Raw genomic sequence first — 17,456 nt, 5'->3', positions numbered from 1 at the left:
CAGTGCTTTTTAGTTATTTACAATAGTTATACTATTGTAAAAAACAAAAAAAAATAGATCAAATAATCAATCATTACATAATATAAAACAAAGACGCGGTCGCTGTCTGTCAGTCCCTATGTAAGCTTAAATCTTTAAAACTACGCAACGGATTTTGACGCGGTTATTTTTAACAGATAATGTGATTCAAGAGGAAGGTATAATAATAATAATCTTAGAACAATTCACACAGTCCCATCTAGACCCAACTTAAGCTAGCTAAAGCTTGTGTTATGGGTACTAGATAACTGATACAGATACATATATTTTTTTTTCGTAAATACATACATATTATACATAGAAAATACCCAGACCGATACAAACAATCATACTCATCAATACAAATGTTTGTGCCGTGCGAGGAATCGAACCCGCGACCATCGGACGTAAAGCGGTGTGCTAGACCGCTAGACAACCGAGGTCGTCAGATTTATATATAATACATGTACACCCGTGCGAATTCGGGCGAGTAGCTAGTATTATTTAAAAAATAAAGAATTTTTACATACACATAAGCATTGAAATAGCTCCACTCAGGTTTATGGCTTGTTCTATATACCGTTGATTTGCTTTGGTACCAAAACAAAAAAAAAAAATATGGCAGTGAAATTATAAGGTACGGAAGAATAATACCTGAGTTCTCAGGATTGGCAGTATATGAGGGTATATCTGACGTCACTTGAGAACGTGAAGTCCTATGATACTGTTAATGTATATCTATAGGTTATGTTTGACGGCCTCGGTGGTGTTGAGGTTTAGCACACCGCTTTACTTTCTGTGGTCGCGGGTTCGATTCCTCGCACGGTGCAGACATATATATTCATGACTATGCTTGTATTTATCTGGATGTAACTGCGTAACCTAATATTATACGAAAAAAAAAATAAACCAACTAGCACTAATTTGAGTGTTTGTTATATATATATTATCTATGTATTTACAAAACAATATTTAAGTTTTTTTATCAGTTGGTTAGTACTCATAACACAAGCTCTGCTAGCTTGACTCTAGATGGCGATGTGAAAATTCAGGGTTATTATTATTATTATAAGCTACGATCACCATTTACCATCAGGTGGACCGTCCGCTTGTCTGCTATGTATTCCAATTATATAATCATTTTAAAATATAAATGTATGTGCCGGGTTTTAAAATAAAAAGTGTACAATATATTTTTTATAATTTATTTCAACTTTTTATAACCAATAATTTACTCCTTTTTTTACATATATTATATTTCCATAGTTTACCCCATTTTCAATGTATATATTTTACAATATTTCCCCATTTTTCTTATACTAGTCATATATTAAAATGGCAAGCTACTTAGTGGTACTTATCATATTATAAATATTTACAATAATGCATAGCTTTTACAACAAATTTGAAAAATGCATTTTTTTAAATAAAATTCGAATTTTATTTTTAATTTTATTTATCATTTATATCATTTTATTAATAAATGAATGAATGAATGAATGAAATTCATTATTCATTTTATGTAGGTATTACATAATGTATACTTTGTACAATACAATGAAAGCTAAAGAAATTGTAACCAGAAGTTAAACGTCACGTCATTAATGTACGATCGAATTTATCAATGACATTTGACACGACGTCATTTCGGGAACGCATCGCGCCATCTATCGGTGATTGTGAACTATTGAGTTAAGGAGAGAAGGCAGTCTTTAGGTGATAATCTTAAGCCTCTTAAAAATATTTATTATACGTCGATCAAAATAATTTTTGTATAATAATAATAATCTTTATTGGTCTCAAATAATAAATTATTACAATTGGTGCTTATAATAAAATTTAGAAGTAATAATCGACACAAAACGGTCTATAACTCATATTGTGTTCATAAGATAATTATAAAAAAAGACCATGATTAAATTATGGAACTACAAGAGATGCAATAACTGCAAATAAAAAAAAACAATTTTTTTCACCGTAAAATATAAAACCATTAAAAAAAAATTGTTGTTAAGTACAGACATACGGTTGTATTTATTTTGTGTTAATATATATAAGACTCATTAATTATATACACAAACAAATCTAAACAAAGCCGGGGCGGGATGTTAGTTATTTACAATAGTTAACGTATTTTACTAAAGACACCGATAGATGGCACTAGCCGTTTGTGTTAACACTACCTAAAGTTATAAATATTTGAGCAAGTAAAAACATCAGTCGTTTATCTAAAATAACTTAACATAAATAACTATAGTTATTTCTGATTAGAAATATCAAAGCCATCAAGGTTATATATGAATTTAATATTCAAATGTGGCTTTAATATAACAGATTGGTTCAATAAGTTTCTATAAACTTGTTCATGGTCACATAATAATAAGTTTATCATAGTTTTAATCCAATCGAATTTATGACCCATTTCATGGAGCAACTTATTATCAATAAGTTGACTTTTTAAAGTTTGTTCATGGTCACATAACGACGTATACCTTAGTTTTGTTGCAATCTAATTTGTGACCCATGCCATGAAGTAAATAATAATAAAAACCCAGGACAATTTTAACAGCGCCATCTAGTCCCAAACGAAGAGCTACGGGTATTAAACAACTGATAGAAATATTAACAATAAAAAGTACCCAGATGTATTTATTGACAAACAAACATATTCATGATTACAAGTTTGTATTTGGGAGAATTGAAATCTATATCCGCCGAAAAGTATGGTGTTGTGCTAAACGGCTAAACCAAAAAACCGTCCTATAAAATAATGACTAAATTTGAATAGTTGTAAGTTGAGTAATTGATTTATTGATCTATGAAATGGTTTTAAAAACAATTTGTACAATTTCATACAATAATTGTTTTGTTTTAAATAACATTACCCACAAATACTACAAAATTAATAAAAAAATGTCTGCAAGTACGGCGTCTTAAAAAATAAAAACTGTCCTGGGTGAGGTTCAGACAAGAGAGCTATAGGGTTATAATCAATCAAGTCCTCTCTCATATTTTACAAATCAAGTTGAGACTGTTTTCACTACAACCATTTGTGATGATTTTGTAAAATATCGTTCGAATGAATAAATGAGTGAGATCTATTTATTATTGTCCATAATTTTGTTGCTGATTGTTGTATTTATTTATTCTTTATTTATCCATGTTGTTCCTATTCTTATTCTTTTGTGAAAATAACTTAAATATTTAAATAATGTACATTATAACAACTACTTATATATTTACGGAATGTATAAGGGCAAGACGAGTATATTATTTATTTCTAACTTAAAACTACTTGGGTTTCTTTTAACTTTATTTACATTATATTATATACACTGTAAATATGGCTGCAGTAAACGATAAATTACTATTGGTCTACACTATTTACATTAATCACTACACAGATTTATAGATTGTGTAAAAAGTACGCAATAAAAATATTTGCGAACAACATGCAGTACGCCACACGGAGCCACAATTAAAAAAGAAAGAAAAAGATTGGATTTTTTTGGGTCTATCTAAAATTCAAGTTTATGTATTTTTGATGAGCATTCGAAGTTTAAAATGAGAAAAAAAACCGAATATTTCCATTTGATATAGCCATAGTTAGAGAAGCGCTGTCAACAAATAGATCAAAATTACATCCAATGTATACACATACATTGTTTTTATACATAAATATATTCAAACCAAATCTTTTGATTTCTTATAGAAGTTTAATAAGTTGTAGAAACGAAACGATAACTAATAGAACGTCACTACACGTATCATCGCTCACAGATTATTGATCACTGCTAAAAACAATATCAATTATTGTTCCTATGATTACTAAAATATAGTACATAACACCATAAAAATGAGAAGAGTTTATATATTTTGCAACCAGCTAATCATAGACAAATTTCTACACTTCAAGCATATATATAAATACATATATATTTCAAAGAAATAGTCTCAACCTCTTACTCAAAAATGGTGTTAAGAATAAATTTTAAACCAAAATGAGTATCATTCATTCATTCATGTATATGTAATACAGTTTCATTGTGTGTACGTTCCAATTTGTTTAAGCGTTTACTATCATTAAGGAATCCCGGAGAATCGAACTCACTACCATCGTCTATTACTTCTAAATATTTATAATCATCATCACTATCAGTCTGTTTCACTGATCGGTACCCGTGATTCATTTCATCACCGGAATCACTTCGGTAAGCATTATTGTCTTCGTTCTTTAATGAATTTCTCCTATCGAAAATATTTTTTACATGCGTGAATTCATCTATAAATTTGTCTTTGACTGCACCAACTGAATCATACATTTTATCGCTTAATCTGTTACTTAACTCCTTTATTTTGTCGCCATGTATTTTCAATAGCGAAGGTCGTCTCTCAGGATCGAATTGTGGATCAGAACAATCGGATTCTAGATCGTTGAGCGGCGTTTCACAGGGCGTGTAGATTGTGTTTTTGTTTTTAATATCTTTAGTACAATACTGATTGCCGATGTCGATGTTTCTTTTCTGTCTGTTGTTGACGGATTTGAACATTATTTTGAAGGCGAGGTTGTAGATTGTGGCGAGGATGAGCCCGGCTCCGATGGCGAACAGTATGTACATGGCCGCCTGCTCGACGACGGGTAGTATGTTCAGATATAAGTTGAAGCGTTGTTCTAACGATGGAGTTAATGTGTACATTCTCTGTAAAGGAAAATTATGATAGTCAAACTTCTTTCTTTTATATGTAACTGTAATAGTAAACAAACCGATAGTCCATCTGATGGTACCTAAGTGTTAAACAATGTGTCGCCTATATACATAAGTATACTACAGATATTACGTCATCATATATAATATCTAGCTTATTTCTCAAAATTAAGACTGGGCCTTTAACATAGATAAAGATATAGATAAAATATATATATCGAAGTTAAAAATAGGAATTCAATTTATGATATTCAAATATTAAGTCTGTCATTACATATAGTAGTTTGTAATAGTTTTAATATACATTTGCACAGTATTTCCCCGAAGTTTAAAGAGGAAAAAACCCAAGAAAAATTCACGTATAAAATTCACAATGCTTATTGACATTTAGAAGTGTTAAAAACATGAAACTTACAATATCAAACCATAACATTGGTAAATACATATTGGAGAATCTCTCCACGTTGTTGATTGACGATATATCTCCGAGTGCCAAGTTTATCTGCATTTTGGAGCTCACGTCTAATGGCAAGCCTGATTTCGGTTCGATCCAAAATCTAAAACAAAATTGCAGACATTAAAATTAGCAATAATTAAAAAAAAATTGTAATTATTAAAATGATTTCATTTTTCCTAATTCCAAAGTACCTTGTGAAATTCTACATTTTAAAAAGTCTAATTAATAATGGAGCTTGTAATTTTATTTAAATTAAAAAAAGTCAGTCATAATAATCTAATTACTTAATTTGATATTTTTTATTACATTGCCATATATATGATAGATTCAACGGAAAAAAATAAAAGACACGATTGTTTCTTTTAAGAAAATATGGAATCTAAATGGCCTTACCATTTGCATATCACACACATAGTAAATCCACAAAATTAAGTCGCAGTGAACAAAGATCAATTACTGCACTCGTTTATGAAAGTATGACTGATAAGTCACCATATCGTTTACAAACTATAAAAAAATTGCCGTCGCTGTCTATTTGCTGATATCTTTTAAACGATGCATCGGATTTAACACATTTTTCAGTAATAGATAGACTGATACAAGAGGAAGGTTTATGTACTATATATAACACATTTGTGTTACAGCACAGAATAAGCCGATAAACTAAAAGATGTTATTCATCCGTGCAAAGCTGAGACGAATCGCTATTTCTACTATAAATGAAGAGACTGCTAAAACAATGTTCTATCACTTACCTAGTTTTATGATCTTTTTCATTAGGAGTTAGGCCTTCGACTTTGCTGAAGAGGATATTGTCTCCCTGGTAGAAGTGAGGGTAGGAGAGAGCAATGGGGAACCCATAGTAGCAGTCCGTGACATCAATGAGTCCAGCGGGAAGACATTTGCCTGGAATCATGTTAATTATTCATTTATGTTTTTTCAATTTAACAATTATTTACTGCGTAAAATTTAAAGCTTAGTGATTCCGTTACAGTACAATACTGGTTATTGAATAGCATTTCTTGTAGATACTTTAATAGTAGGTATGTTGTACTTCCTCAAAGTTTTTTTAGTAATTGTGAGTTGGATATTTTAACGAAGGACTCCAAGGGGCCACTGGAATGTAATATAAATCAAGAGGGTTATAGAACTTAGCTTATAAGTAGCGTCATTCACTCCCTCACATCAAATTATTATATTTCTGCATTCATGTAACTAATCAACTTCGACAGAAGAACCAAATTAAAAAATAAAAAATCAAATTTTATAAAAGCAAAGATTAGATTTTCACTGGTATTTTGAGAACAATGTTTACTTTTTTAAAGAATTACCTTTCCTGCAGTAGCATTTATTTTCTTCTATATATTTGCCATTATCCAGCATGTTTTCAGGGAACGTGTACATGTACGCATCGAGTCCATTCCTCACGCCTTCCTCCACTGGGATCTGAAATGAAGAATATACTTGAATAGCCTGCCTATATGAGAGAGTGCGGGAGGTAGTCTGGGACTCTTACCCACTAAAACCCCAAAACATTTGTATTTACTCACTAAACAATTACTTGAATGACGAGCGTGCATGGCAATAGTTTTCATGTTCGGGATTTTCGTTTAATATTAGACATAGACACCTATATAAATAAATAAGTTAATATAAAAATATTTTTAAAAGCCAGTTTATTTACAATGCGTAGGGCATTGTAAATAAACTGGCTTTTAAAAAAAAGTAATTCAATTGAGTTTCTTGCCAGTTCTTCTCAATTGGATCTATATACCGAACTGGACAGTAGAGAAAAAAAATTATAATATAAAAACTTGACGTTCATGAGCGGCTTAAATGTCCTACATGAATAAATGATTTTTGAATTTGAATTTATTCATAAGTATAACAGTTTGTATCGATCTGGGTGTTTTCCATGTACAATGCATTATGTATGTATTTCTATGAGTTACCTAGTATCCATAACCCAAGCACTGCTTAGTTTGAGACTTAAAATGTGACTTGTACTGAGTTATTGTATTAATATCATTATTATAAACACTAGAAAAGTTTCCCTCCGGTTTATCCTCTATCCAATTACAAGGATTGAAATTACGACGGCCTCCGCTAAGGTTAAAATCCTATCCGTCAGGCAGGAGTTGGCTTTCAGCCGCTTCATAAGTGCGTCCGCGGGTTAAGAGTGCTCTCTGCACTCGCCCCTTATCGTTTAGTGAAGCTGTAAAGGCCAGCTACAGCTAACAGCATTAGAAGTTCGATAAAAAAAGAAACTATGAAAACAGTAAAAGACGTCAGCAAATTCATAAGACGAATGGAATAAATAATATGTCAACTATATTGTTATTATATCAATTTACTGATGTGTGACTGATTGTGATTCATGTTATGTTATTACAAGGTACTTCATACATAATGATAATTAATGATAATAAGACAAACGAGATCTACCGGCTACAACCTGAGTTCAGTTTAACATAATATTTATTATTAGTAAGTACCTGCGACATCTTACGCGTGTACATTTTGTATTTACAAATCTATTAGAGATAATTAAACGATGATAATTAATAAAACATCTATTTCTTTGAATTGAATAAACTGAATAAAATTGAATAAACTAGCTGTACACGCGACTTTATCTGTGTGGAATTTAAGTTTAATTTTCTAAAATAAAGGTAGCCCAAGTTACTCCTTATTATATCAGCTATCTGCCAATAAAAGTTCCGTCAAAAACGGTCTAGCCATTTCAGGGATAAGAATACCACATCCGGAACAAACAGACAGACAGACAAAAATTGTAAAATAAAATTATTTTGGTGTATGTACCGTACTTATATTCATATGCATGTAGTAACAAATGGTTATTTCAATATTACAAACATGCAATCTAATTTTATTTGTATGTATAAATAATAATAGCTATGGATAATTCACACAGCGTCATATATTCTCAAACTAATCAGAGTAATATATTTGTTTTGTGAATATTACATACATTGACAGATTTTGACGGGACTTTTTTTGGTAGGTAGCCGATGTAATAAGGAGTAACTTAGACTACTTTCATTTTAGAATAATTCTTTTATTTTAGAAAAATAAATTTTATTTCCACGCGGACGAAGTTCATAAAAAAAAAAACAAAATAATGCATCATTCGAGAGGACTTGTCATTTTAGTCCTGTGGAATGATGCATGATTCTTTTTTTTTTATAAATGATAATATGTATGCCTTTTATTTTGTAATTTTACTGCCTAATGGCGCCCTACAACTAAATCTCTGCTTACAAAGCAAGCTGCTTGGCGATTGAAATAACTACAACTACAGATAAGATAATATTACATAAAACGTACATTCATATAGACTTTGTTCAAATTACACTTCGGTAATTTGTATGCTATTAAAATGTAGCGATTACTTGCTGAATAATCACGACCATTATGTGAAAGTTCTAGAACAATATTCCTATCTTGATTGTGTATAACATACACACAAGATTATATTATGATATACACTAAATACAGTGGAATTGCATCAAATAATTAGATGATATTGCACAATTATAAAAGTATAGAATTACTGTTACGTATGCTTACCTTGAAATAACATTAATTATATTATAAACGCACCGCAGAAATTGTTTGTTTACATTACAGACTTCATTCTTTTTTAATTATCGTGTGGAAAAATCTTTAAAAGATAGTCTACCCCCGATGGAAGGGTGTTAAGAGGGTGTGGGGGATTGTTATCAACTAAAAAACCATACGTTGTATCTACTAGAGCCATTTCCGGAGTCGACTAACTTAATTTGACTAATATATTTAGTTTTTTTTTTAATAAAATGAAATATAAATAAAAAATAGACAAAAGAGAAAAAAGGAAAGAAAAATAAAATTAAAAAACACATTGCATATTATTCGCGGAGCAATAAAGGGGAGGAAAAAAAATAGAACGAACCGATTAAAAAAAGTAATTGCAAAAAACGGCATGGACCTTTAGTCTATGGAAATAAGGGGTCTATGGAATAAAGAACTATAAAAAAAAATATTTTTATAGTGTTTTTTGGAATGGCAACGCATGGGAAAGATGGCGGTCTTCATATGACGTGACATGTGAGGTCCTATTCATGCATTAGGCCATTTTATATCTGATGGCATGAGATAACCGTCTGGCCTGAAGTTGCTTTTTTAAGTTGACATAAAAATCTTTGATAGTGCTTCATACGGGTTTAAAGCCATATAGCTTAAAATCGTATTAATATTGTGAAGTCTAATGTTTGTTAGGATGGGTAACAGGTTCATTAAAACTAAGATAAGCCGAGTTCGTGTCGTGGGGGACAACTCGAAAAAACACAACAAACCTAAAGAACAAACAATTGTACTCCTGAATACAAACTGAGCAATCCAACATGCAACCAACGGAAGTAAAACGGTATGCTGACCACCTAAAACCTCGAGGCCGTCGAATGCATGTATTTTATCCTTTAATTTAAAAAGTACTGAACGGATTCGATTTAAATTGTTTGCAACCTACATATATACATTGCACTTACACTAAACACATTGTAAATTAATGTAAAATACTAGCTATTACGCGTGACTCAGTCTGCTGTAGTATAAAAAAAGACACGTAGCTAGTACATACCAGTAATGCACTGCGACACATGCTCTTCCTGAAGAACAGAATACTATCATTCCTGCCTACTCCTCCCATGAATTTTGTAGCGTCTGAGGCATTCTGCACGTTGGAGCAATGTTTTCCTTGCCATTGTGGAAGATCAGTAGAACCCCTGTAGGTATCGATGAGACCGGCGAAACGGATATCTGTTTCTCCTGTGTATACCGTCTCGAAATCTCCATCAAAATCGTACATCTGAATGAAAAGAATATAAAATAAAGCATGCATAAAGATCGTCAACCTTTTTAGTCACGTAGTGGATGCGGTAATATGGAAATTATTGTCACTTAACGCTGATATACTATGTAGGTGCAGCATTTCCAGGATAGAGTGGGACCAATAAATTCATAATTAAGATGTATATTTTCTTGTCAGGTACTTTAGACCTGTAGCACTGTGACCTATATACATCTGCTGTGCTCCCCCTTTATCAAAGTTCGGTACCCATCAGTGATAAAAATTGAGGAATATTCTTAGAAGCGATGGTTTTTATCTCCTCAAGATAAACTGTATACATTTCAAAGGAGATATTAATTTACGCATGAGTGGGCTACAGCCACATGGGATGTGTAGTGGCATTTCTTTTTCAGCTTGGCAAAAGATATAATACTTTTAACGGTAATTTACGCTTTCATAGCATCTGGTCTATAGTTAGAATAAAGACTTACCCTATCAATAAGGCCCAGTTTATCAAAACTGATCCAGCCAGGCAAGAAAGTGCTGCCCAAAGTCATCAGCCTGGACTCGTAGCCCATCATGAACTCGCGAGCTGTCATCTTCACCAGCGGCTGACTGTTTGTCAGCGTGATGATATTGTTTAGTCCTAAACGCGTCAAAAATCCTTTCGGGGCGACAACGTTAGCGATACTCTGAAAAAAATAGGCAAAATAAGCAATTTTTTCATGGATTATAATGATTTTATTAGATTTTAGGTAGATTTTTGTACAAAATCACTTGCGTGGGTAACTGCATTTAACGTATTTCGTTTGCCAAGCAGGTTCTTTTGTAAAATATATTTTGTTGAAGTTGAAGAGCGGCCCCGTGGTTTAGTGGTTTAACACACACTTTATGACCACTGTAAGAGGGTTCGATTACTCGCCGGGTACAAACTTGTTTTTTCCTTATACCTAGTAAGTTAGATTTTTAAACAAAATATTGTAACTTTGCCGTCAGGAGAGAAAAGGACTACTTATTGTGTCAACCAAGTAACATAAAGCCGAGTCAGGTTGATCTCCACGAGATTCTATTCTATAAGGTGATAAATTCATAGAGAATTTATCACGGTGGTGTAATAGATCTCTTCATGCTCCTATTATCCCGATTATCCTATCATCAATAAGCGCAAAGGGAACACCTTACCATACTCATCTATTAAAAAAAATACCATTGTAGTTGTTGCCTCCTACCAAATTAGTATATATTTTTATCAAACGCGTTAAAATAATAACAAAGTTAGGTGACATTTGTTGTGATTATTGATGTTATTGCCGCATGGTGTTAAGTCCGCCAAATGTACTATACTATATATTATATTGTGTGCATTAAAGTTAAATAAATAAATAAATAAATGTTATATTGATATTCTTTCACGCAATGAGCCTAACCCTAGATTGATTTGAAAGGATTTGCTATCAAATGGCAAATCGCGCAGATACCTAAGTGGCCACAAAATGTCAAGAACGTACATTACATTAAAGTCTACACTTTTATGGATTATGTTAATAATTTTGCAATAGTTAATCTTAGTTTATCCGTTTTGCGCAAATCAAATGAACATAAATCTGGAGTTAATAATATTAGCAATAAACGTTTTTATGTGTGAATAATAATACGTAATAGATATGATTGTAATTATAACAATAACCGGGTTACCTTGTGTGTGTACATATTACCTAAACATATACCTATATTAGTATTTTTTTTTATGTAGACAATAATGGAATGGTGCACCCGAATGCGCTAATGGTTTATGCATCATTAAAAAAAGGATCATCGAAATTCATTCAGTTATAGTTCGAACTAACAACGCCCGGGTTTCATTACAAATCTTTAATTTTCTCGGCTTATTTGTAGTGTAAATTATATTTATATTATACATATAAACCTTGATCTTGACTCACTCAACCTACTGCTGAAAACTACATTAAAATCCTTTGCGTAATTTAAAAGATATAAGCGCACAGACTATGGTCGAGAATTTGTTTAATACTATGTTCTTTACATATTGTAAAACATATATATTACATAGTATAAAAATATATGTCCGACGACCTCGGTGGTCTAGTGGTTTAGCACACCGCTTTACGTTCTATGGTCGCGGGTTCGATTCTCGCACGGCACAAATATTTGTATTCATGAGTATGATTGTTTGTATCGGTCTGGGTGTTTTCTATGTATAATATGTATGTATTTACGAAAAAAAAAATATATCTATGTATTTGTATCAGTTGTCTAGTGCTCACAACATAAGCTTTAGCTAGCTTTACTTGGGACTAGATGGCGCTGTATGAATTATCCTGAGATTAAAATTCGCTAAGAATTTTGCAAGCACTTCGCAATTTTAAACGGCTCATTAAAAAAAAAAAGCAGAGGCCTCTTTTTGTTTAATGAAATAGTTACTACAATAGCTGTTGTGTTTGTTTTCGGTGTTTGCCATCACACGGTCTGTTTGAAGTAAAAACCGCCATACAAGTTTTTTTGGTGTCGGCCTTCTTCTGATTGTCAATATTATATCAGTCAATATAACACTTGGAAAAGGCTTAGAAATAACTTAAGAAAAAGTGTTGTATTTAGAAGTACGAAGGGAGATGTGTTTGTAATAAATTATTAACTTACTAAACCTTTTATGGTTTATCTTTATCTTTATCTATAGATAAATATAATCCTTAAAAGGTTGTACCTAAAATTGTACTAAACTAATTGTACCTAAAATGCAATAGTAAAATCGAAACGAGGTGAAAATTGTCTATTTATATATTCTTAACGAGAATGATATGTTTTTAGAAAATTATTAAATTACTAAACCTTTAATGGTTTATCTTTATCTATAGATAAACTTAATCCATAAAAGGTTGTATCTCGTCTCGTAATTTTAATATAATAAAATATTAAAATTACGAGACGAGGCGAAAACTGTTTATGTGTGTGTTATGTCAAGCAGAAGAAATTTTTACAGAATATTTTGTCAAATATAGCTCAAAAATTACGTTAAACATTTGTTGCGCAGTGATGGCTGGCTCGTCATACTCGTGAACGAGTGCTGCTTGTAGAAGCTAGTCTGCTCAGTGCCACTCAGTACTACTGATTTAATCTTATTTCGTTACTTAATTAATTAATTATTTTGTTGATTATGTATTTAATATTTTGACTAATGAATTAGTGAATGTATATAAATGTTTCTACCGTGCGCGGAATCATCGGAAGTAAGGGATGCGCTTTTATTTTTTATAATTTTATACTACATAGATGGAAAACAAGCATACGGCCCATCTGATGGTAAACGATTTAGCCTATGGACGCTTGAAACACCTGGAGAATCACGTGCGCGTTGCCGACCATTAAGAAACCTTAATGTACTCCTGAAACACCAAGGGTGTTTAGTCCGCGCTGCAGATCCTTAAGAAACCTTCATATACTCTTCTTAAACCCTCATATAGTTTCATGAGAAAACCTCGGCACGTAGTTCATTTTACAATCTTTAATGTAAGGGAGGAAGCTCCTCTGAAACCGCTACGCCGTTTAGACTATCGTCTATCTTATCTATCGATCTAAGAAAAGGTACGTGTATAAAGCTAATATGTATGTGCCATTATAAAGCTTCCAGAACATTCGTAATTGCTCATAGGTGTGTCCAATAAACTTTGGTTTTCAACACACGTTGGGAAGTTTCGTAATGTCAGGAATGTTGCTAAAATGCATCGCTAGTGCACCGGCCGTTGGGCACGGTTATTGCGACACCCATGTTGGTATTTATTCAAATAGAAATACCTAATTCAATTAAGTACTTCCTTTCCTGAGGTATCCATAATGTATATAGCTGCTGCATATCCGAAAGTTCTAGAATTCTTTTAAAAAGGTCTTAAGTTACTTTCTGAATGCATTTTTATACATAAGGTCTTGTGACTGTTGGAAACACCAATGAAAATTATTTTAAATGAAACCTTTTTTAGTGATTTTTTTCGTAAATTTCAAATAGATAATTCGGTGTTCTAGAAAATACGATTGTTTTTATCTTCAATATTGGTTACACCACTAATTATATTTAAATTAATATAAAACGAATAATTAGGATTTAATTTACAATATTGATGTTTTTTAATGGTTAAAATAAATAAAAAGTATATTATTAATTTATGACATATTTTAAATATATTTATCTAAGTAAATAGTGAAATGTATATATATCAGAAAGACAATTATTTACAATACAGTATTATAGATCTGCGGATCATTATTATTTAAAAAATACCCTTAAACTCTTCATAATAAAGTATGAAATTGGTTGAAGCATACTCACCAGTAAGGCTATATGAGGTAAGTACAGGATGTCGGTTTCTTTATGTCCTTCCGACATCTCGGCCACCCAAGTGAGGGGATGTAGGGGTGTAACTGACATGGTGCCGTTGTCATTGAACCTAGTTATATTATGCTCAAATCCTTCCCTGTAATAAAATACATAATATATATTTTTTTCAATCTACTCTAATGCTGTTCACCGGACGATAGGGGTGAGTGCAGATGGTACATCAAACCAAAGGAAAGACTTATGGAGCAACTGAGCGCCAACTTCTGCCTGACTGATAGTCTGAGGGCACTGCTAGGGGTTCGAACCACTGCTCATTTCGATTCATATTTAAATTGGACGGCGTATAATAAATTTGTACGGTTAAATGACTTTTTGTGCTTGAAATTGGTAGTTGTATAATTATATATTTTATATATATAAGATTTGGATAATTCAAAAATATTCTGCGAAAGCTTTGAGTGACGGCCTCAGTGGTGTGTTGGTTTAGCACACACCTCACCTTCGTGGGTTCGATCCCCGTCCAAACAAACATTTGTATGCATTATCTATTTGTATTGAACTAAGTGTTTTTCATATCTATTATGTATATATTTAAACAGGTATATGTGTTAGTTGTTTTATACTCATAGTACAAGGTAGGTTTATTTTGGGACTGCATATGGATCAATGTTTAAATTAGGTTTAATTTAAACATTAGTCTGTATTTTATAAATTAGACGTTTATTATTATTATTATTATATACATATATATAATAATATATATAATAATATATATAAATTATACGTTTCGAAGTCCCAATGTTTTAATTAACATTTCCAACGCACTTATGTACAGAAGTATAGATATCATATAATAATAATAATAAAAGTAACATAACATAATATATCGAGAATATCTGTATCCCAAATAAAATAAATATATTGATTTGAAAACAATATACTAAATTTTTTCAGTCGAGTTAACATGTGACTTTGAAAAAGGGCGAGCACTATAGATCTATGTATGTAGGTCGCTGTGCTACAGGTGCTACAAACATCTGACAATAGTCCATACAACCTTATAAAAAAAATAAAAAAACATGTGACCTACTTGTATACATAGGGGCCAACTTCTTTGACTTTTATCTTTTTGTCTATGCCCGCCATGTATTCTTCTGCGTTTGTGACGTTGAAGAGAAACACCCGGCAGAATAGTTCCACTTCTGGAGTCCGCCACATCTCCAAGATTTCGCCGCCATCTTGAAAAACGACTTTCTGCAAAAGACACAAGCCATTATTATCTTTGTATTTATATTTATCTTCTTTATGTATATACATAGACAACCTCGGTGATCTGGCGGTCAAGCACACCGCTTTAAGACCGATGGTCGTGGGTACGATTCCTCGCACGGCACAAACATTTGTATTGATGAGTATGATTGTTTGTATCGGTCTGGGTGTTTTCTATGTATAATATGTATGTATTTACAAACAAAATATCTATGTATATGTATCAGTTATCCCACAACACAAGCTAAGCTAACACAAGCTTTAGCTAGCTTAACTTGGGTCTAGATGGCGCTGTGTGAATTGTCCTGAGATTAAAATAAGAATTCATTTATTGCCAGAACAAAAGAAATAGATACACATACATTTGAGTTCGTACACTGTTAGAAAACAAAACTATAAAGAAACGAGTCTCTTAAACTGCATATAAAACAGAAACAGTAGTACCTCACACAGCATAAAAGCTTTACGAGGTAAAATCGATCTGTATGTTCGTTATTGTATCACGTAAAAAGAATTGGAGATGCTGAAATTATCACAAAATATGTTGCTGTTCCTATCAAAGCTAAAGAAAGTTGTGAATCTAATATGCAATATAAATAATTAATTTTGTATTTTTTTGTCATACGTCAAATATAAGATTATTTATTAATTCGATGAAAAAAAAATTGATAGCGTCGTATGTTAATTTAATTGCCATACATGTATATATACAAGTATAAAACACCGCTTACTTGTAGTGGACTGTTGACGTAAATACTTTTTATACGAAGGGAACGGCAAACGTGTTTACTGATACACTTATATTATAATGAATATTAATGACAAATAAAAATAAATTACATTAAATCATTTTAAATTAACCCCGAATTGATATAGAAATTCAATAAATTGTACCTTAAGAAAACTTTCTTTGTCAAATAAAAAAACGCATCTATTTTGGCCCATCTGTTTTAGTACTATTAACGACAGATCCATCTTCTCTTCGGCGATTAAATTATTCTCTATTTTACTTGGTCAAGCTATAACTTGAGTACAACTTACTAAACTTTTTTTTATTTCATTAAAATAAAAATAATGGTTGACTGTAAAAATGTTTGCGGGTCAGTCTGACCTATTTCAGCCAAGCAGCCTACTTTGTAAACTGTTTACTGTTGAATTGTGTGATAATCAAAATTACAGGATAAGAGATAAGAGGCATGGCATCATAGTCGTTTGGAATGGTATAGAGTGAGTGGTATCATGGGTTTTACATGATATCGTGATGTCTGTAGTGATGTTAATGTGTAACTGTATATAGGCGACGGTTATAGCATAAAAACATGGGTCGTCAGCTTTTTGCAGCATCAGCATTACAAACACAAAAAAAAACATTGCTTTTCTAATACTCTATGGAAATTTCTTAAGAAACTAAAAAAGACTTAAAATACGTGGTACCATCACTTTTGGCAATCAGCTCGTTTGCAATTAGAGTTACTTGAAAATAAAAGGAGGTGGGAAGGGTTATAGTGTGAAGTGATGACCCCATTACTAGCAATGTACCATTTCAGGTTACCTTTACAGGGGGAAACCGCTGGAAACCATCATGACAAGTTCCTGGTGAAATGGTCATGATGGGACAACTAACCTGACCTTATGCTCATCTTATTATCCTCCACTAGTACCAGCACAAACCGTTAGCCCGGGCGGGTGACCCATTCCAGTATCGATTATAAAAAAAAGTTACTTGAAGAAATATATTTTTTCAAGCTCATTGTTTTAATTCTTTTGTAATATTGAAGATCAACCATTAAAAAAAAGTTACTGTAAAAA

The 17,456-nt window shown here is 31.9% G+C and overlaps 1 protein-coding gene across 1 annotated transcript in view; it reads right to left on the bottom strand.

Moving 5' to 3' along the window:
• Positions 1-2,592: 2,592 nt before the first annotated feature.
• The window catches only part of LOC131851227 (scavenger receptor class B member 1-like), a 43,902-nt gene continuing 29,038 nt past the window's right edge, over positions 2,593-17,456 (bottom strand). The window contains exons 3-10 of the mRNA XM_059201683.1: positions 15,469-15,632; positions 14,370-14,514; positions 10,522-10,722; positions 9,821-10,048; positions 6,513-6,627; positions 5,937-6,087; positions 5,140-5,281; positions 2,593-4,718 (exon numbers count right to left, since the gene is read on the bottom strand). Of these exons, the coding sequence (XP_059057666.1) occupies positions 4,035-4,718; positions 5,140-5,281; positions 5,937-6,087; positions 6,513-6,627; positions 9,821-10,048; positions 10,522-10,722; positions 14,370-14,514; positions 15,469-15,632 (1,830 nt within the window). The 3' untranslated portion in view covers positions 2,593-4,034. The remainder of the gene's footprint in view (positions 4,719-5,139; positions 5,282-5,936; positions 6,088-6,512; positions 6,628-9,820; positions 10,049-10,521; positions 10,723-14,369; positions 14,515-15,468; positions 15,633-17,456) is intronic.

Source organism: Achroia grisella, unplaced genomic scaffold (assembly GCF_030625045.1).
Source record: "Achroia grisella isolate CSIRO2021 unplaced genomic scaffold, CSIRO_AGI_Agris_v1 utg782, whole genome shotgun sequence".
NCBI classification, from domain to species: domain Eukaryota; kingdom Metazoa; phylum Arthropoda; class Insecta; order Lepidoptera; family Pyralidae; genus Achroia; species Achroia grisella.
Note: the sequence above shows the minus strand (reverse complement) of the source record. Positions and strands in the feature narration are given on the sequence as shown.